The 22,279-nt window shown below is 37.1% G+C and overlaps 1 protein-coding gene across 1 annotated transcript in view; it reads left to right on the top strand.

The window, feature by feature from the left end:
• Nucleotides 1-22,279, top strand: part of LOC150075107 (uncharacterized) — a 617,581-nt gene that overhangs the window by 499,885 nt on the left and 95,417 nt on the right. Inside the window, exons 39-40 of the mRNA XM_090388926.1 lie at nt 3,729-3,836; nt 20,365-20,472. Of these exons, the coding sequence (XP_090245052.1) occupies nt 3,729-3,836; nt 20,365-20,472 (216 nt within the window). The remainder of the gene's footprint in view (nt 1-3,728; nt 3,837-20,364; nt 20,473-22,279) is intronic.

Raw genomic sequence — 22,279 nt, 5'->3', positions numbered from 1 at the left:
CAAATCATTAACTACTGTAGATACTTGAGTACAAGTCAACCACTAGTTTTGGGTCTCCAGAAATTAGAAAATGTTTTAACCCATGTGCCCTTGTTGGTAGCATAGTTGGTAGAATCGCTGTCCTCCACACACTAGGTGGAAAAGACATGAGTTTGAGTGCCGTCAATGATGGGAGGAATTTTTATGGGCCTTTTTTCACAACATGGCCGAGTTACTTGGTCTCAGGTGAGGGTTGCATGGTTTTCCCCTCCCAAAACTTGAGTTTTACATCCAGCAAAACAGAAAATCAACCACAGGATACACCCAATTTACAGACAATATACACGGAGCATTAGCAGCAGCCTTGGCTGCTGCTAATGCTCCTAAAAATCCTACTACAACAATTAACCCATGTACAAGTCAATATTAGAAAATGCGGTTTGAGAGCATAGCTGACACTGCCTAATTTTGTATATTTTGGAATAATAAATTGGATAAAGTATGCAAAACTATTTGATCTAAAACTTTTTTGACAGTAAATGAATGGAATATTTTTATTACCATATTTTATAAAATTAGAGATACTGTTTGTCACTTACTTAATTTTAAATGATTAAGTAGCTATTTGAAATTGTTTGAAAAACTGCAAAACACAAATTAGTAGTGACTAGTTAAGTAATAATCTATTTACTGCACCCATTACAAAGAACTGAGAAAAAGATGAATTTTTTCCAAATAACATTAAAAACTTAATTTAAATTTATTTTAAGTAATAACAGATAGTTATTATTAGTTAATATTTTATTATTTATTTATTATTATTTCAATTAATTAATTATGTAGTATTTATTTATTTTTGGCTGGTGCAGCAAAAGCCTAAGTTTTGTTGCACCTATGACTAATAACTGTTAATTTTCTTCATATATGAAAACTGGCACGATCTGTATATAAGGCCACCCAGTTCCTTTTTGATTTTGAAAATGTCCAAAGTTTCTCGACTTATACTGGAGTATCTGTGATCAAATCTGGACTGTGGAACTCTGTACAGAAAACTGCTCCAAAATGGCTAGTCCAATTCATCATCATGCATTACTCATAGCAGTAAGTGCCTATCGTCCCTTTCCCATATATAGTTTCAATGTCAGAATCACCTTTACCTTTGAGATCAATTGGCATTAGACTATGCATTTAAAATAAAATCCATACCTACATATCTTGCCTGGGATACCCTCTTTTATCTTCATTGTGAAAATTTTTGCTGGAATTGCGACCAACAAATTGACTCGTGAATCAGATTGCAAGGCTTACTGTGAGAACATATTTTTAACGTAGACAATACAACACACTTGCCATCATGCACCCCTCCATCATGAAACTTGCACACCCTAGCATGCAGCTTCTCTCTTCAGAAATGGGGGAACCAGCCCCCAACAACTATATGCAGCACATAGAGTTCAACATTTTGACTACATCACAATACACATGGGGTGCTTCCGTAGCCAAGCGGGCAGGAGCAGCAGTGCATAGCACACGCTTCTTGATTAGAACAGGGTTTGAGCCCGTGCCCACCAAATACGGAGGATGCGGAAAGGTCAGGGAATGACTACCACATATCCTCGGAGCAATATGGCTTTAGTTGCTAATGCTCCTAAAAACCAAATAACAAACAATGTACATGGATGACTTAAAAACATGCCTTAGTGGAAGCAACAGCAGCAGCATTCCCAGATGTTATTTTGACCCAACAACTAACAAAGGAGTGCAGTGTATACACAGCAGAGCTCTGTGTGTACATTGAAAACTGCATTTTTAGCACATGAAAGATAAAAAGGATTAGTACGACCAGATTATGAATTGGACCTATATGTGTTACAAACTTATTCTTATTATGCATTGAAGAACTCCCCATGATGCCATCCAGTCAATTCAACATATATTAGTAGATTGTTCTACATATGAAAATGAATGCAAAGAGACTTTAAATCAGGCCGAAAGGGAATGGCTGAAACCATTTACTAAGTACTGTCTTTGAGGTACGTCACACCATATGAACTGGTGCTTTATGACCCGCATAGTTCATGTGTCAAAAAACACCGCCACAACCAACCTTTTGCTGATAGGTAGCCTTATAAACTCTAATTAATAATTAATAATAATTGGTTTGTAATTGCTAATTTCATGATTTATACATTTACAAAAATTAATTTTTGTAAATTTGAAGAGGTCTGGTGTAGCTGTATTTGTACTGTGTTGGGAGTAAGAAAGCCTGATACACACTATCCTAGGTAGTATGTGACTACTGGCATGTAGGCCCAACTCCCCAGTACTCCACTACCCTTCAAATAGTCATACTGTAAACAGTGAGCTGCTTAGATGTGTGCCAGTATTGTGAAAATGTCATTGTCACTTGAAGCCCAATTAACAACAGAGGTGATTATACAGAAGTCAAATAGAAATTTGATCAACTGTATCCTAAAATTCACATACCACATCGCAAAAGTTGCAATGTTGTATGGGAATTGATAATTCCATATTCCAAAGTAAGTGCATATTTTTTATGCTGCGTTACATTTACTGGTCCTTGAGGCTGTCGCAGACATTATCTCAGATATGCCAGACAAGCTGTGCTTGCTATCTGGGAGTCTAAAATGCTAATGGAACTGATACTCGGGTGATACTCAAGTCAAGTGGAACCAATTTTGGTTAAGTCCGGGCTGTCTGTGACAGCCAGATCCTCTGCTTGCACCTGCACGATGGTGGGACTGTTATTAATCCTGGGTATAACCCCCGTGCACAAGCACACTATGGATGACCACCCAGGTGTGACCCAATGTATGCAGGGGTCAAGGTCTGGAACCCACACCACATGTTATTAGAAGAAAGGACCCTATTAGGAACTGTTCTTTTAATTCAGCACACAGTGCACCTACAATGATACCTTATGATTTTAGTGAATTTAGTAATTTACTTTTTGTTTTTAAATCAGTGATGGAAGATCCAAAATAGAGTTTGCAGTGTATGGTATTGCATATTCAATGTAATTAATAATTTGTGTAAATTTAATAAATTAGTCTTTTAGCATACACATGAATGATTTCTTCTTGCATGCCTTTCAGCATATAACATTGTATGCTAATTTTTTGCTAATTAAGTGCCCTCGTTGGTAGCACAGGTGGTAAGATTGCTATCCTCCCAACAGCGGGTGGAAAAGACCCAGAGTTTAAATCCCATTGATAATGGGAGGAATGTTTGTGTCTTTTTCATGTGGCTGAGTTAGTTGGTCTCAGGTGAGGGTAGCATTGTTTTCCTCCTAGAAACTGGGGTTTTTCACAAGCAAAACAGAAAATCAACTTCAGAACGTGCATTTTACAAACAATATACATGGAACGACATGGCCTTAGTTGCCGATGCTCCTAAAACTCAACAAGAACAACTAATTAAGCTTTCATATTTAGCAACAATTTAATTTTTATTGTCTTATGATAAATTGTATAGTAATAAGTAGGTAAAGAAATCCCAGCATTTTGTTGGGAAAAATGGTAATTAGACTTGTAATACATAATGCTTATTGTCAATTGATTTAGTTTAAATTCTGTTTCACATGACCAGTTTTTTGTCAAAACAGTAATAAAGTACCTTTTCAATTTTTCAGGTTTTAAAAAAAAATTTAATTCATTTAAACATTGTAAAAAAAGCTTTAAGAATAAAAACTTTAAAAATAATTCTGATAATATATGTTAATTGTTTAGGGAGCAGCTGGTCCACATGGACCTATTGGTCCTCCTGGAGAGCGGGGTTTTCCTGGTTTACCTGGTATTCAAGGACGAACTGGAGCACAAGGGTCACGGGGAGCTGCAGTAAGTTTTCAATTTTCAGCATTTTCCTAAAGTTATATGTATAATTGTAAAAATAATATATATATATATTTTTTTTTTACATAAATTTCTTTCCTGTTTTTTGTTAATTCAGCAGAAGATGCTTAAAATAAATTAGTTTTATTATTAATAATTGCATTGATATAAATTAGTAACGATCTATCAGGAATCCATAATATTTGCTCCAATAATGAAAAAAATTGGTAAAATCCCTTATCTTCAACTAACTAAAATATTAAGCATAATATTAAAATAAAAGCATATTTATTTATACTTAAAAATTAATAAAAACAGGAAAGGTGATAAAATAAGGTAAAAACAAGAATGAACAAATCCGAGCTTGCGATGTCTTTGTCAACCTTAATTTCAGAAATCAAACTTATGGTATTAATTTTGTTTTGTACCCTTAACATGAAAGTCTTCCATCCTCCATGACAGTATAGTGGTTTCTTAACTTGTCACTCATTTTGAAAAGTCTGGGTTCAGTTCCCATTTGTGATTGGAAGAATTTCTAAAGTCCTCTTCAATTAAGGCTGATTTCAACCCAAAATAATGTGCAAATTGGCCCTCAAACACATATTTTTACAGACAAAACACACAACATTGCAGTATGGTATGTGTCACTAATATGTCTAAATAACAACAGTTAAAATGAAATCAAGCTGTTTGATCATAATTTATTTATTTTATCATATTGATCCTTAAGCATGATTTACTGACAGGCTTAAGGATCAATCATGGGTAGCAGTGGGAAGCTAGACTTACTGTCTAGCTTCCCACTGCTACCCATGTTAAAGCAAAAAGTGTTGATTTGTTAAATCAATTGGCCTTGCTAAATGTTTTATTGACAGAATTTAAATAATTTTCTAATGATCTGTTTACATAAGAGTGTGGCTTAACCATACTTAAAACTATGTTTAATACTGATAAACAATTTTTTTGTCCATAGTACTTTTAGTCACTAAATAATATTAATGATGTAAATTCAGTGAACGCTTAATAAAATTTTTCACCCTTGAGAATATCTGTTGCTTGAGCAGTTTTGAAGAAGTACATCAGAATGAATATTAAGTACTAACAACTGGATTTATTTTAATATGTAAATATTTATAATGACTAAACGGTAGTGCTAGTGGTTACAAATGCAAATGAAATTTCATTTTAATAATGTAAACAAATAACAATAAACAAAGCTACAGAAATTTTGTCACGTACTGTAATGTCAATTTTAAATGCATGCCTATCTAGAGAATATCGATGAATGTGCTTCCATTCATGGGAGAGAATCCTCCATATCATGGAGGATAAAAAAAAATATTAGCTATTCTTCTTAAGAAGGGAGAGGGAAGGGGATGACCTTCCATCCCTCCCCTCCTCGCCATCCTACACCCTAAGTTTCATTTTTGCTACCATTAAGTGCTACCATTAAGTAACTTTCCATATACAGCTAACAAGTACTCCATGACAGTGTAATGGTTTCCCAGACACCCCCCTCCCCTCCAAACAAGTGGCATGCTACTCATTTGGAGTAGTTTGGGTTCAAGCCCTATCATAGACTAAAAAAATTTTTAAAGGCCTCTACAATTAGGGCTGTAGTTATCCTATCTAAGATGGAGATAATAGTCCCTCCCCACTTTAATATGGATTTTTCAGCTTGCACAACATGCAGATTGGCCCCTACATACTTATACAGACATAAAACACAATGGCACAATATAGCCTAAATCACTGACACACCTAAAAAAAAATCAACAACAACAGCAGCTTTACAAGCTGCATGACTAGTTATAATGGTGGCAGCATGGCTAAAATCTTGGTTGTGTGAAATTAAATATATTGTTTGTTCATGTCAGTAATTCACTGCTTATTGGACAATATTAACCATAGATTTAATGAAACATACATTTTTTTCAACTGTACTCACACTTGGCATTTTCTGTCACAGTTTGCTCTCAGTTCTGAAATGACTACAAACTGTTTTCCGGCTCACACAAGTACTTTATGACCAGCCACATAATGTTATTTCTAAAGGCATTAAGAAATGCCTTTTTCTGCATGAATTCTTAAAGAAGACAAATGTGAGTGCTAAATTGCTTTCTTAATATTTCTAAATTATAAACATCCTCTGTGACACTATAGTGGTTTCACTACTTGTCATGCATTTGAAGGTTTGGAGGAATTTCTAAAAGTGACTTCAATCAGGGCTGTAGTTAGCCAGTTTAATGTGGAGGAATACCCCACCCAAGTAATTCAGGTGCCTTCGTAGCCAGGTGGGAAGGAGCAGCAGTGCGTAGCACACGCTTCTTGATTAGACCGGGATTCGAGCCCGTCACCACCAAATACGGAGGATGTGAAAAGGTCAGGGAATGACCACTGCATATCCCAGAGCAACATGGCCTTAGTTGCTAATGCTCCTAAAAACCAAATAACAAACAAACAAACCCAAGTAATTCTGCTCCCCCCAGCCTGTAAACATACACTTGAACATTCATAATACACTGACACAAGCTGACCGGGCTAGCCGGGTGGGTAAAGTGCCTGCCTGGCAACCCAAAGGTCGTGGGTTCGAATCCCGCCTTGGGCTTGGATCAAAGTACTGCAAAAAACCTTGGGAGGTGCACTATGGCCACAGAAGCCGATGCACCAACAACTACCAAAGAAAAAAAAAAAAAAAACACTGACACAATATGGCCTGATAATTTTCTTTATGAAATGTTCTGCATTTTAAAGAATTCTCAATTATAAATGATTTTCTCATCTGTACCACATATAAGCAAGCATGACTCGTCTAACAAGTTTCCAGGGGTCTACTAAGTAATCTCACCCAACCACATGTTTATATTCATCTGACTGCTATCACTAAAATGAATGTAGTAGTAGAAGTAGTAGTAGTGGCATGTGATGCAAGAAAGCAAGTGTATGAGCTTATGCAGCATTAGCAAAAAAAAAAAAAAATTCACGCAACCATTCCCTCTAAATGTTTGTCCAGTTCCTCTTTAACATATCAACTTCCACAGATGGAAGTTTGTTCCAGCAATTAACCACCTGCTGGCTAAAGGCAAATTTCCGCACATCTGTTCTACATCTGTCTTTCCTTAATCTGAATTTATGCCCTAGGTTTGTAATCTGAACAAGTAGAAGAATCCCATCAGAATTCAGCTTGCTCAACCCATTCAAGGCCTTATACACCTCAATCAGATCACCGTGCAGGTGCCTAGTCTCCAGCCACTGCAATTTGCAGAACTTAAGCCTCTCTTGTTAAGAGGATCCCTTCATTCTTCTCACCAATCTTGTTGCCCTTCTCTGTACCCCCTCAGGCAAATCTACATCCTTCCTAAAATGAGGCCTCCAGACCTGTACGCAGTACTTAAGGCGTGGCCTGACCATTGCCTTATACAGAGGGATAATCACTTCCTTTTCCCTTCTAGCAAAGTTCCTATATATCATTGAGAAAACCCCGTGGGCTGCCCTGGCAGCCTGTCTGCATTGCTCAGAAAACTTCATATCTGACTGCACAATTACTCCCAGATCTTTTTCATTATCTACCACCTTAAGTGTAGTACCACACAGTTGGTACGTTTCTCTGGGGTTACTTCTACCCATATGCAGTACTTTGCATTTTTCAATGTTAAACTTCAGTTGCCACTTCGCAGCCCATCTGCCCAAATTTTCTAGATCCTGTAGCACACTGCCATTACTGTCATTAACAACCCTGCCAACCTTTGTATCATCTGCAAACTTCGACACTAAGCCTGATGTACCTTCATCAATATCATCGATAAATATACAAAACAACAGTGGACCCAACACCAATCCCTGTGGGACTCCACTAATAACATTAGTCCACGAAGAGCAGCACCCATTGATTACCATCCTCTCTCTTCTCCCACTCAACCATCCTTTTATCCATTGTAGCAATTTACCCTTAATACCATTCTGCTCCAATTTGTACAGTAGTCTTCCATGTGCAACAGTGTCAATCAGGTCAAGAACAGGCTGATTTTGGAAAACAGACACGTAACATTGTGTGTGTTATTTCACGAGACACTGTTCATAAGTATTGGAAGTGTGTAAAGTTAATTGTGACCATGTTCCATTCAAAGGTGTGTGCATGATTGGATGTCAAAGATGTTAATGCCTTACCATAAGGCATAGCATGCCACTGTGTTCACTGGATGTTGGCTCTGATTTGAGTCAGGTGCATCACTTCACTTCTGAGTCAGATTGGTCAAGCATGGAATGGTGCCACAACAACTCCCCATCATTCAAAAAATTCAAGACATAGCAATCGCCTGGAAAGATAGTGGCCATTATTTTTTTGGGGTGCAGACGGAACAATCCGTGTTGATTTTCTGTTAGGGTTCAGTAATTAATGCATGGTATTATAACAACCTGCTGTGCAATAACAACAATGCTGGCAGCCTTAGACTAGGAAGTCACAAACCTGTAGTCAGTCCCAGTGATTTTCACTTGAAAGTGCATCTGGGAAGACAGAAATTCCAAATGAATGAAGAACTGAAGTTCGGTGTCTTGAAATGACTGCATGATGGGTCTAAATCTTTGTGATGAAAATATGAATAAAAGTGTTGTCTATGTTAAAAAGAGAAAAGTCTGAAAAGGAGTAATTGTAGGATCACTGTGGTATGTTTGTGTTTCTTGTAAAAAAAAATGGTCTTGTCCTTGGAATCAATGTGAAACAGTTCCCATACAGGTGCTTTTAAAGTCACCAAGCCCATAAAATTGCATGTACAGTAAACCACAATCTTCACAGATTAATATTTCCAGTTTTGATTATTTGCACATTAGCTTTGTACCTTTTTAATTTTTTAACATTTGCTATTTCAATTATTTGTGGGGAGTTTTTCTGTTAGCCATTGTTACATTTCAGCATATGCCTGTACACTTGTCTCTATGTGGTTATGGTGCTGAAGTGTAGATGGGACCATGATCCCACCAATGGATTTGGGTCTTACTACTATGTTTCAGCCTCCATAGCTGAGTGGTCAGGAGTGGGAGTGCAGTAACACACACTCTTTGAGTAGACTGGGGTTCAAGCCCCTGACTGCTAAATACCGTCGATCTGCCAACCCGCACTGGGTCAGCGTGGCAGATTATGATCCATTTCCCTCAGCATGAATTTTGTTGAGGAGGCTTCCATCCTGCAGTGGGTTGATAATGGCTGCAGTTTACCTTTTTTTTACCTTTACCATGTTTCAGTTTTATTAGACCACTTATGCATTTGCAGGTGCCTCCGTAGCCAAGTGGGCAGGAGCAGCAGTGCGTAGCACATGCTTCTCGATTAGACCAGGGTTTGAGCCCATGCCCACCAAATACGGAGGATGCAAAAAGGTCAAGGAATGACCACCACATATCCCTGGAGCAATATGGCCTTAGTTGCTAATGCTCCTAAAAAAACCAAAGAACAATAAAATAACAATATGCATTTGCAAGAATCCTTGACCTTATGAAGAGTGATTCCTCTGTTAACTAGTAATTGCAGGAAAAAGTACATCTCTAACTGAATAACAAATACAAAGGAATTATTTATAGATGAAATCAAACTATCAACTTGAAATGAATGCTGAAGAAAACTTGCCTAATCCAGTGAAGGGCCAGAAAGGCACCTCATCAGTTAAAGAACTGTAGAGAATCATGTGGTTGGCTTGTGGTATGCTTGTAAGGCATTACAACAGTCTCACAGAAAGCAAGATGAAAGCAGTAAGGATGAAGAGTGATGTGATTCAAAAATCTCAGCTGTTGTTAAAGGCACTAGCAAGGGTATTGGATGTGTCTAAGGCTCTGGCTGATGCTTGAAATGCACCCTTTGATGATTGTATTAATAGATGAAGTAAATGTCCATAACATGTTTTTCTTTTCTTTCTTTCTTTTTTTCTTTTTTTTTTAAAGGACATTGCAGTTGCATCCTTTTCCTTTTAGTTTTACCAGAGTATTCCATTCTGGAATACTCTGGTAAAACTAAACAATTTTAGGGTAGTTTTAATAATACTATTTTATCTAGACTAGAGCAAATATAGTACAATATATGGTATATATATTTTATTGATATATAATAAAATTTATACATATATATTATAGAAATAATATTAAAAATGGAAGCAATAATAAAAGTCAACAAACATTCCGATAGCATAGTGTAGATATATATACGGTGGATCCATACCAGTCTGAAATTAAAGTATGCATGTAAGCTAGTGAAGGAAGAACATTTTTAATACAGTACTTACTATTTTGATATTGAAAGTAAAATTGGTATTAATATGTATAAATTGTACAAAATGTATAATAAATTATTATATATTTATTTAATATCAGTGTAGATACACCATAGATAGATCTTAAAGAAAAAACTACGAAAGTAGTGTAAAAGGCATAATTTCATCTGTATCTGATATTGTGATCATCCTTCATAATGAGTTTTCATGTATTGCACTACCTCGAATAAGCAACACTTCACTAATAGAGAAGTCTATTGTTATTTATTTTCAGTGGGTACCACCACCCAGACGGCACTGTTTCAAGGCTTGTTGGCCTTTCATTAGTGCGTGGGCAGGTACCCTGGTATCTGCCCACCCTGCCATCTGGGTAGGTACCACCACCACCCAGACAGTACCTGAAATAGTACCATCTGGATGGTGGTACCCACTGAGAATAAGTAACAATAGACTTCTCTATTAGTGAAGTGTTGCTTAACGGCCTCTGTAGCTGAGTGGTCAGGAGTGGGAGTGCAGTAGCACACGCTCTTTGAGTAGACCGGGGTTCAAGCCCCTGACTGCTGAATACGGTCGATCTGCCAACCCGCACTGGACCAGTGTGGCAGATTATGGTCCATTTCCCTCAGCATGAATTGTTGAGGCGGCTTCCATCCTGCAGTGGGTTGATAATGGCTGCACTTTACTTTTTTTTTACTTTTAATACATGGTAACTCATTGTGAAGGATGATCACAATATGAGATACAGACGAAATGATGCATTTTACACTACTTTCATAGTTTTTCCTTTAAGAGCTATGTATGGTGTATCCACACCGATATTAAATAGATAATTTCAAGCTCTTATGATATTATGCCTAGTTGCATTTAGTTTTATTAAAAAATTGTTATGTACCAAACATTTTTTTTTAACATTTTACATGACAACATTCACTGAGTAATAAAGGATTAGCCAAAGTTCAACAAAGTTGGCTTTTTGAAAAGGCTATTGTCACTGGCATTCTATAATTAACCCAATTACGATTCATACATACAACACAGTAGAGTTCATTCGTAGAAAGGGTAGATAACAAGCAATAAACAAACAGTATAATTATCAAGTGATTACTTCCCCCAGATGTCCAGTAAAAGCTGGCATTTGAAAAGACTGTGGTCACTGGTATTCTGTAATTAACCCAATTGCTATTCATATATACAACACAGTAGAGCTCATTTGCAGAAAGGGGAGACAACAAGCAGTAAACAAATGGCATAATTATCAAAACAAATCCCTCAAATGATTCTTGGATCACTACATGTAAACAACACACACATGCATGCACAGTGAGCTAATATGTATATACCAGATCATTTAAGAGTATAGACCAATAAATTTAGATGAAAGTGGGGGGGGAAGAAAACTTAAAATATTGTGATTTATATAGCTCTATCATATCTTATGATTCAATAAACTGAAATTGTGATTCTAATACGAGAAGAATTTTATACACTGCAATGTATAAAGGGTTTGGATTTTCAAGTTTTGTTTCAGTAAAGTGACTGATTCAGTTAACCAGTGATTTCTGTAAGCAGAACCTGCTGTTTTAAATTTTAATGAATTGTTTTCTGCAGCTAAAAAAAACTATGAGAAAGTAAAATAAATAATTCTGGTTAGTACGCTTTAAAATCCTTTTGTGTACACCTGGGGGTTCGCATACGACACTTTGGGAAACACTGCTCTACAGTAAGGCCTTCCCAGAAAGACCTTCAGAAGTAAACCCCATATATATGTTAGCCGACCGGGCTAGCCGAGTGGGTAAAGTACCTACCCGGCAACCCAAAGGTCGCGGGTTTGATTCCCGCCTCGGGCTTGGATCAAAATACTGCAAAAACCTTGGGAGGTGCAATATGGCCACAGAAGCCGATGCGCCAACAACTACCAAATCAATCAACCATATATATGTAATTCTAATTCATTGATTACTAATTCCTGTATCACTACCATCCTTGTTATCTTTTCTGTATCACCATCATCGACACATTTTATTTTTTTTATTTATTCTTCATATAAAACATATTGATAGTTAACAAAAAAAAAAAGAGGTAAAGTCTCGTGATATTGGCAGCCAGAGTCCCTTTAGAGATCATTTGATCTGCAAACAAAGATTTCACTGTCTGAAGTGCCATTGCAGATGTGTATTTAGTTGTGTCATCTTGTTGGAAATATCTTTCCTAACATTCTACCTCATTCATTTGGCTTATGAACCTCAAAAACATTTTCAGATATTGCTGCACAGTGTGCCATTTCTGTTAAGAAAATGGGGATGATCATCTGTGGATGGAAATATAATGCACCATACACAGAATGCAGTACATGCCATGCCATGCCATGTATGGCATGTGCGTGTACTGTTCAAATTCTCATGTTTTGACTGTTGGCATATTAGCATTACCATTAGTTGAGGCATATGATGCAAAGAAAGCAAGCTTATACAACATCAGCCAAAAAAAACCCTTCCCATTTCACCCATCCACTCACTCCAAATATTTGTCTAGTTCAGCCTTAAATTTATTTAAGCTATCAATTTCCACAACAACAGATGGAAGTCTGTTCTAGCAATCGACTACCTGCTGGCTAAAGGCAAACTTCTGCACATCTATTTTGCAACTGTCTTTCCTCAATTTGAATCTATGTCCCCTCAGGGGTTCTTAATCTAAGCAAGCAGAAGTATCCCATCAACATTGAGCCTACTCAAACCATTCAAGGCCTGATACACCTGAATCAGATCACCTCACAGGTGCCTCCAAATCCTTCCTAGTCTCCAGATGCTGCAACTTGCAGACCTTAAACCTCTCTTTGTAAGAGCACTCCTTTGTTCCTCTCACCAATCTGGTTGCCCTTCTCTGTACTCATTCTAGCAACTTACATCCTTCCTAAAATGAGACCTCTAGACCTGTTCACAGTACTCAAGGTATGGCCTGACCATTGCCTTATACAAAGGGATATTCACCTCCTTGTCTCTGCTAGCAAAATTCCTATATATCATTGACAAAACTCCATAACCTGCTCTGCAACCCATCTACACTACTCAGAGAACTTCATATCTGACTGCACAATTACCCCTCCCCACAGGTCTTTTTCATTCTCCACCTCCCTGAGTGTAGTATCATACTGTTGATACATTTCTCTTGGGTTACTGCTACCCATATTCAATACTTTGCATTTGTCAATGTTAAACTTCAGTTGCCACTTTGCAACTGTTCTAACTTTTCTAGATCCTGTTGCAGTAACATACTGTCTTTACTGTCATTAACAACCCTGCCAACCTTTGTATCATCTTCAAACTTGGACATTAAGCTTGATATACCTTCATCGATATCATTGATAAATACACAAAGCAACAATGGGCCCAGGACTGAACCCTGGGGCGCCTCCGCAGCCAGGTGGGAAGGAGCAGCAGTGCACAGCACACGCTTCTTGATTAGACCGGGGTTCGAGCCTGTCACCACCAAATACGGAGGATGTGGAAAGGTCAGGAAATGACCACCGCATATTCCCGGAGCAATATGGCCTTAGTTGCTAATGCTCCTAAAAACCAAACAACGAACAACATGGGAAACAGCAACCCCAGAGCAACGTATCAACTCTGTGGTACTACACTGACAGTGGTAGAGAATGAAAGGGACTTGGGGGTGGTTGTGCAGGCAGATATGAAGTTCTCTGAGCAGTGCAGACGGGCTGCAAGAGTAGCTCATGGAGTATTGTCAATGATATACAGGAATTTTTCCAGCAGGGATAAGGAGGTGATTATTCCCTTGTATAAGGCAGTGGCCAGGCCACACCTAGAGTACTGTATACAGGTCTGGAGGCCTCATTTCAAGAAGGATGTAGACCTGCTGGAACGAGTACAGAGAAGGGCAACAAGATTAGTGAATGGAACAAAGGGGTGCTCTTACGAAGAAAGGCTTAAGTTTTGCAAATTACAGTGTCTGGAGACTAGGCACCAGCGAGGTGATCTGATAGAGGTGTATAAAGCCTTGAATGGTTTGAGCATGCTCAATGCTGATGGGATTCTTCCTCTAGCACAGGCGCCTCCGTAGCCAGGTGGGAAGGAGCAGCAGTGCGTAGCACACGCTTCTTGATTAGACCGGGGTTCGAGCCCGTCACCACCAAATATGGAGAATGCGGAAAGGTCATGGAATGACCACCGTATATCCCGGAGCAATATGGCCTTAGTTGCTAATGCTCCTAAAAAAAAAAAAAACCAAACCTCTAGCACAGAATAATCACCTGAGAGGGCATAAATTCAAATTGAGGAAAGACAGATGTAGGATAGACGTGCAGAAATTTGCCTTTAGCCAGCGGGTGGTTAGTTGGTGGAACAGACTTCCATCCCTTGTCGTGGAGGTTGATAGCCTAAATAAGTTTAAGGCTCAGCTGGACAGGTATTTTGAACGAACAGAGGGGTGCAGTGGAAGTGGGTTTTTTTTTTTTTTTTTTTTGGCTGATGCTGCATAAGCTTGCTTTCTTGCATCAAATGCCTCTACTAATGCTAATGCTAACAACAACGAACTGAACCCTGGGGGACTCCACTAATATCATTAGCTCATGTAGAGCAGTGTCCATTTATTACCACTCTCTGTCATCTCCCACTCAACCATCCCTTTATCCATTACAACATCTGTAAACCCCTGGCTTGTAGCTGTGAAGGTTATTGTGTACGGCATGTGCGTTTTGTATGCAGTAAAGATTTCTTCTTCTTAACTTGCCCTTAATACCATACTGCTCCAATTTGAAAACAAGTCTTCCATGTGCAACAGTATCAAAAGCTTTCCTGAAATCCAGGTACAGTAGAATCTCGATTTTCCGGGATAGATGGTAAATAATATATCCCGGATAATCAATTTCCCAGTTAATCCAAAAATACAGAAGTCCTTGACATACGTAATAGTAATGTAAGAAGTAACTTCTTTCTTCATCGAGTTTTACGTAACTTGGGAATGACTAATAACATATTTCTACTATATTATTATTGACAAATCTGAATTTAGCACGATACTTGTTAATCTTTGACCATTTTCATTCATTCTTATTAGTTTAATTTTCTGATCCAAATTGATCTCTTTCCTTTTCTTGGTATATTTACTAGTACCGCTGTAATTATTCTCTTAGTTAGCACCATGATAACTGTCAAAATGAAATTTTCGATAAAGAACTTCACAGGGTTAAGTCAAAAACTCACTACAGTTTTATCACCACATGTGAGCTCACATTTTATTAAAGCACATTTCTGGAGGTCACTACCATAAAACAATAAAAGCAATTTCCACTTTCCCTGTTATTGGGCTTTTCTATTCATGCATCTAATTATAAACGGGTAGTAAGCTCGATCTAAATGCATTTGCAAAAATACAGATAGCTGGAATTCTGTGGGTTTTTACGTTATTATGATGAAGTGTCCCCCCCCCTTCTCTGAAATCTTCAGTCATATAAAAAAAAACAGAAATAAATTGTAGGAATCTTCTCTTCTTTCCTATTTTTTTGCACGTTACTCCGTATCTCACTTGTGCAATTTGTGCATGCCGTGATTGTCATTATCGATTTCTTGTTATCATTATTATTTAAATTTTTTTAAATTTTACAATCCTAAAAAAAAAAAAAAAAAAAAAAAAAGAGTGAAAAAAATTTACTTAAATCCGTAGTTGTGTAAGTCAGGGACTTACTGTATAGATAAATATTCAGCAACCTACGTAAAAAATATGCCGATAGATAAAAAATGAAAAAAACTTAATACGTACTACTCACGTGTCCAATACGATGCTTCTCTTTATTTTTTGGGATGCCGATTTTAAATCTAATAGCTTCCCTTTATTTTTTACAATGTTGCGTATGGTTTGGTCACCAACATTATAATGGTTCATTAAAGATTTAATGGATGCACCATTTTCAAACTTTTGAATAATTTCAAGTTTTGTTTAACTAAAAGCGCAAATCTTTTGTGTTTATCCATTATTTTCATGATTTCTAAACAAAAAAAAAAAAAATTTTTTTTTTTTACTATAAAAAAATTTCAGCATCCCTGACATAAATAACGAAACAAAATTTGTCTTTTTGCAGTGCAACGGGACACAACAATCAACGCAACGCACTAAAACAAACTAAACATTTGTGGTTTTTTTTAGCACTGGGTGTGAAGACGGGGGCGGGTTCAAGGTAATAGATACATTATTCTCCCAATGATGACTTCTAATGCCACTTCTTGTCGCTTATATCTGACTTGCAAAAAACATGTTTATACCTATTCTAGTTATTACTTGAATTTTATGATTTTTGGTTGATTTTTCTTATTTGGAGTCTTGAAGTGTTCTAGTTAATCCGATCCTGATAAATCAAGAGTCTGCTGTATATGATATCAAAATTATTTTTTGCATCCAGTTCCTTTGTGACCACATCATAGTATCCAATCAAATTGGTCAGACAAGACTTCCCCTTAACAAACCCATGTGTGTGAACTATTACTGCAGTCTTGTCTTGGTGATCCTGCATCACTTTTTTAACCAGTGACTCATTATTTTCCCTGGAACAGAAGTTAAACTAACATGTCTATAATTATTTGTATCTCTTTGAACCCCCTTTCAGAATTGGGGATACATTTGCCCTCTCCAGTCTATGGGGACCTCCCCTGAATCTAATGATGCTCTCATAATTATGTCTAAGGGTTTGCTTACTTCCCTTGCTGCCTCCTTCAATAGAACTAGATAGATTCCATCTGCCTCAATTGCCTTTTTTATGTTTAACTTCAACAGTTTCTCCTCCACTTTGCTCTTCATTATTAAAAATCATTTAGCTCCCTGTTAGAGTTTAGTAAACTTCTGTCCTCCCCTCCCATACAGAATTCCTCATGTGTGTGAATGTAGACGCAAAATACTCATTCGGTTTTTCAGCTATCTGAGCAGGATCATCAAATGTCAAACCATTGATATCAAGTGGACCAATCTGATTCATCCCCTTCCATTTAGAGTAAACATAAGTAAAGAAGTCTGTTGTTTTTCTTTGCATCCTTTGCCAAGGATTTCTTGTAATCAGCCTTCGCTTGTCTAACCTATTTTGTGACTTGATTACAGACTAGCTTATATCTGCCATAGACTTCTGTATCACCTGATAATTTACATGCATCCCACTCATTTTTCTCCTCTGCCACAAGCCTCATTAGTTCATCTAACATCCATTTAGGTCTAAATCTTGAACAGTATTCCTTAGTTGCTATGAAAAGCATAGTAGCTTCCAAGGTTAATTCCTTGAAGGCTTCCCATTTAGAATTCAAGGAATTAATCTTGGAAGCTACTATTAAAGGTCAGGGAATGACCACTGCATATCCCCAGAGCAATATGGCCTTAGTTGCTAATGCTCCTAAAAACCAACTAACAAACAAACAAACAAACATCATTACACTGTGACCACTACTACCTAGTAGTTCCTTTATCTGCAAATTCTTAATGCATGAATAATTGCTGCTGATAATCAGATCAAAAGCATTACTCCCTCTGGTTGCCCCTAGAACATGTTGCTGTAGAAAACAATCCTCCGATAAATCCACAAAGGTCTTGCTAGCGTGCGAGTGGCCAACTCACAAGTTCCAGTCAATATTTGGAAAGTTAAAATTCCCCCATTACAAAACATTCTGATTTACTGGTTCACTCTCTTCCTCTTCAGAGTTGTTTATTGTACTCATCAGAGTCATTAGGCCTATAACATGCTCCTACTCTCATTTTCCCTTTTTCAGTGTTTATGTCACACCAAACTGACTCAACATTTCACTATCCACCCATGTCAACTGGATGCATTTCCTTATATTTTGTTTCTTAACTAACAGCATTATCCCTCCTCCCTTCCTAGCCTGTCTATCATTTCTGTACACATTGTACTCCCCAAATTCCAATTCTACACTGCTTATATCTGTGTGATACCATGTCTTGATATCCAACAATATCTCCCTTTGCTGTCTTGATCAACACTTCAAATTCATCAAATTTATTTACTGTACTTCTAGCATTCGTGTATATGCAAGTATACATGCAGCTGTTCTTGCTCTTAGTTACCCTAACACAACCCATGTATTTACTTGTTCCATGATGCCTCCCAGCAGCTCTTGAAATCCCCAGCAGCTTTCTCTCTAGGCTGCTCATTACAATAGAAGCAGTGCAAGTTTCGCTTCTGCCTGTAGCTACTGTTAATATTTTATTCTGTGAATCTCCCCCCCAAGCTAGCAGTTTTCCAACCCACCTAACACTGCCTCGATAGCATCGGCAAATATTCTTGCATCCTTTCTATTTAAGTGTATTCCATCCCTGTAGATGCAGTCTCTCCTGTTAACAAGCACAGACCATACTGAAAAAAATTCTACCCCATTAGTCTTGCACAATCTGTCCATGGCCGAATTGATTGACAAAGCTTTCATCATATACTCCTTCCTATCGTATCTGATCCGAATTGCAGAAACTTTCAAATTTAATCCTAACTCACAACTCTTTTTCAATATTGACCTGTACTTGTTAAGTAAATCTGCAGATCTCTTACTGTTAAAGTCATTAGTGCCGACATGTACAACAATATCACCTTTTGTGTCCTTAAAAGCTGATATCTGTCCTACAATATGATCAACTTTTGCCCCTGGCAGACATACCCCGGTGCTGTTCCACCTATCCTTTTTGCATAACATATTCCCCATCTCCCTGACAATCGAGTCACCTACAATAACTAGCTCCTGTAGGACCAGCACATTCTGCCTTGGAGATTGTGACTGTGTTGCCTTATGCACAGGAATGAGCTCTGGCATTGAGTTGGGCAGCTGAGAGCTTGATGGGCCGCTCATATTAATTTCTTCGAGGGTATCTGCCCTACACCTCAAACTCTCATAGACACCCATCAGAATGCTAAGTTGGCACCTAATTTCTTCGCATCCTCTGCACCTAGCACATACAAAGATATTCTCCTTGGCTAGACCATGTCCTGGTTTAGAAAGGTCTGCAAACATTTCACATATCACACATTTTTCTAGACTACGATGTGTTGGAGAATCGCCCCCTTCAGTTCTCCCCGAGCCACAGCACTTCTGCTAATCTGTGCACGCTGCTTTGTTGCACTAGTCTGGATCATGATTCCGTTTAAGTACAATTTAATTAACAATGAAATTTAATAAGTTTAATGAATTTTACTGATTAATTGATAATACTATACTAAACTAACAGATTTCTAATACAGTGCTACGTATTTCACTGTCTAGTTTTATGTTAAACCTTATGCTATCAAGTTTGGGATATACATTACGCTATTCCGTATCATATAACAATAGCAGCAAGTTACGAATTGTAAACTCTACGGAGTAAGTATTAACTTTCAAAATCACTATATAAATTCAAAATAAACCAAGGAGCTTGACTAGGACTATAAAGCTACTTATAGAAAGTAATTTAATATAGCAATTAAGTAAATTAAACGGCTAAATATAAATAAAAACTTAGCATTCGCCAGAGCTGAAAAATCTTGTCCAACACGTGGATAATTTCATACCCAATATCTGCTTAGGTTGACCCATACTTTGTAAGAACTTGTGAGATAAGATTTCCAATCTCACTGCTGTGTGGTTTTTTACAGTTCATGAAAATGTTTAGAAGAGTGTCATTATGTGCATTAAACCATAACCTTATAATTTCCCTTTTGTTTTTAAATTATTCTTTGTTGTATGTTTTTTTTATTTTCTTTTATTAATATATTTTCCTGTTCAAAGAAGTTTCCTTAAAACTCATAATATTTGAAGGCATTCTTAACCCATTAAAAATAAATTCCATACTGTTCAGCCAAGGCTCATTTGATCAAAAAATAGAATTAACAAAATGGATTAAATTGTTGCCCTTACACATTACTAATTGGTATGAATTAAGGAGTATTCAACAATTGCTTGAATGGTTTTCTAACCATGCGTACAAACTACATGATGGGAGTATAATCTTCCCCAGCCCTTCTTGTATGTTTATATGCTAAAGTGCCTTCATCTAAAAAAAGGATATAGGATCCTAGTTTTTAGAATCCTGTGGTAAATTGAATATTTTCTGATTGCCTAAGGCAAAAATGCCTCCTGGATAATTGGAAATAAATATAGCAAACTCCATGAAAGATTTTAAACTCTGGATTACATAAGGTTACAGCTAGAGAAAGCTAAAAATTATTAAATTATTATATATCTGTTTGTCTATGTGGGTTAATAAAGCAAAGCCTTTTTTTTTTTTAATTCCTTTTCCAGGGGGAGCGTGGACCTGAAGGAAAAACTGGATCTGATGGACTTCCTGGTCTTCAAGGTTTAACTGGTCCGCCAGGTCTTCCTGGTCCTCATGGTGAAACAGGACCAGTGGTAAGAATACAAATATTTCATGTGAAATTGATCTTGAATTCTAATTTACTTATAATTCCAGATTGTTGATTTATTATATGGAACTGTGCAATTCGAAAGAAGGGAGGATTTAAAACAATGTCAAGTGGGACCTAAGCTCCTACCCACATTTTATGTATTAAAATATTTTTAAATGTCGTATGTTCAAAAATATAGGCTTCTTCCTGATAAAGAACCATATTTTTAATAAATTTCTCTTGATTTTTCATGTCAATCACGGAAAAATTCTGTGTAATGCAGAATTCTTTTTTTCTTGACCAAGTACCACTTTTGTTTTGCTACAAACAATGAAAGGGTTATTCACTTTATTACCTCTGTGTTTAAATTTTTTCTTTAATTTAATCATTTTTAATGGAACTTTTAACTTTTGATTTTGCATTGTACAGTGTAAGTAAAATTTCAACAACTAAAGATCATCATACATCAGTGCTTCTCAATTTAACATGTATCATGGACTGGTGGATTTATTATATCAGGTGTGGCAATAAAATTTCCGGACTGGTGCTGTTGCAATCATGTTCGATGAGTTTGAAAATAATTGGAATTAGCATGTTGTAATTCAAGCTATCTCCAGGAAATGGTGGTACAGAGATTGTCCAGTAGGCTGACAGGTTGTAAGTAGCAACCAGTTTTGTTAGTAGTGTTACATTCTGTGTCATGATTTTACAATGGAGCAACGAACAAATATCAAAGCAACAGAAATATATGAAATGTTAAAAACTGTTTATAATGCAGAAATGTTTATTCATACCAGTGTGTTTGAATGCTATAAGCAGTTCAAAGATGGACATGAGAATGTTCACAATGACCCAAGAAGTGGGTGTCCATCAAGCTCTCAAAATGAGGACAGAGTTGCAAAAGTTCAGGAAATTGTGGCTAAAGATCATCATTTAACCTTCAGAATGATGGCTGATGAGTTGGATATGAATGAAGAGATGGTTCATCAAAATTCACCATGAAGATTTAGGGGGAAGGAAAGTCTGTGCAAAAGTTGAGCTGCACAGCCTCACAGATGAGCAAGCAGCAATGAAGAGTGTCGTCATGCAAAGACTTCATCCAGACTTGTCAAAACAATCCTAATTTCCTTGACTATATTGTCAATAGAGATGAGTGTTGGGTGTTCCAGTACAACCCAGAAAGGAAGCATCAGAGCATGCAGTGGACTTCACAATCATCACCACATGCCTAGGATTAAGATGATGCTGATCATGTTTTTCAACAAACAGGGCATGTGATTCACAAAGAATTTATATATCTGGAGAGAGTGAGTCAGTGCTACGTTCTACATACAGGTGCTTCACAACAACTATTGAAGTGCAATCACCAGGTGAGCTGCAATTTCGAGAGAAAGACAGCTGGTTCTTATTTCACGACAATGCCTTCTTCCATTCTGTACTCATTTTGAAGACATTTTTGATGAAACATGGTATCCACTTTACTCTCCTGATCTAGCACTAGCAGACTTCTTCCTCTTTCCTAAGGTGAAATCTGTCCTCAAAGGAAAAAGCTTTCAGGATGTTGTGGACAGAAAGAAAAACATAATTGGCAAACTAAATAGCATCTCTCCAAATGCCTTCGCTGATTCTTTTCAGAAACTTTTATAATGGTGTAATAAGAGTATTCAATCAGGTGGTGATTACTTGAATAAAAATAAACCATATTTGAGCTCCTTCACTTTGTGTTCTTTTTAATTCACCAGTCCAGGAACTTTGTCACACCTCATATTTTCGACCATAGATGAGAAAAATAATTGCAAGTATTTTTTAAT

The sequence above is a fragment of the Mastigoproctus giganteus genome, chromosome 14 (genome assembly GCF_048544385.1).
Source record: "Mastigoproctus giganteus isolate SK-2022 chromosome 14, ASM4854438v1, whole genome shotgun sequence".
In the NCBI taxonomy this organism is placed as follows: domain Eukaryota; kingdom Metazoa; phylum Arthropoda; class Arachnida; order Uropygi; family Thelyphonidae; genus Mastigoproctus; species Mastigoproctus giganteus.
The sequence above is the reverse complement of the archived record's forward strand: the minus strand, read 5'-3'. Positions and strand labels throughout refer to the sequence as shown.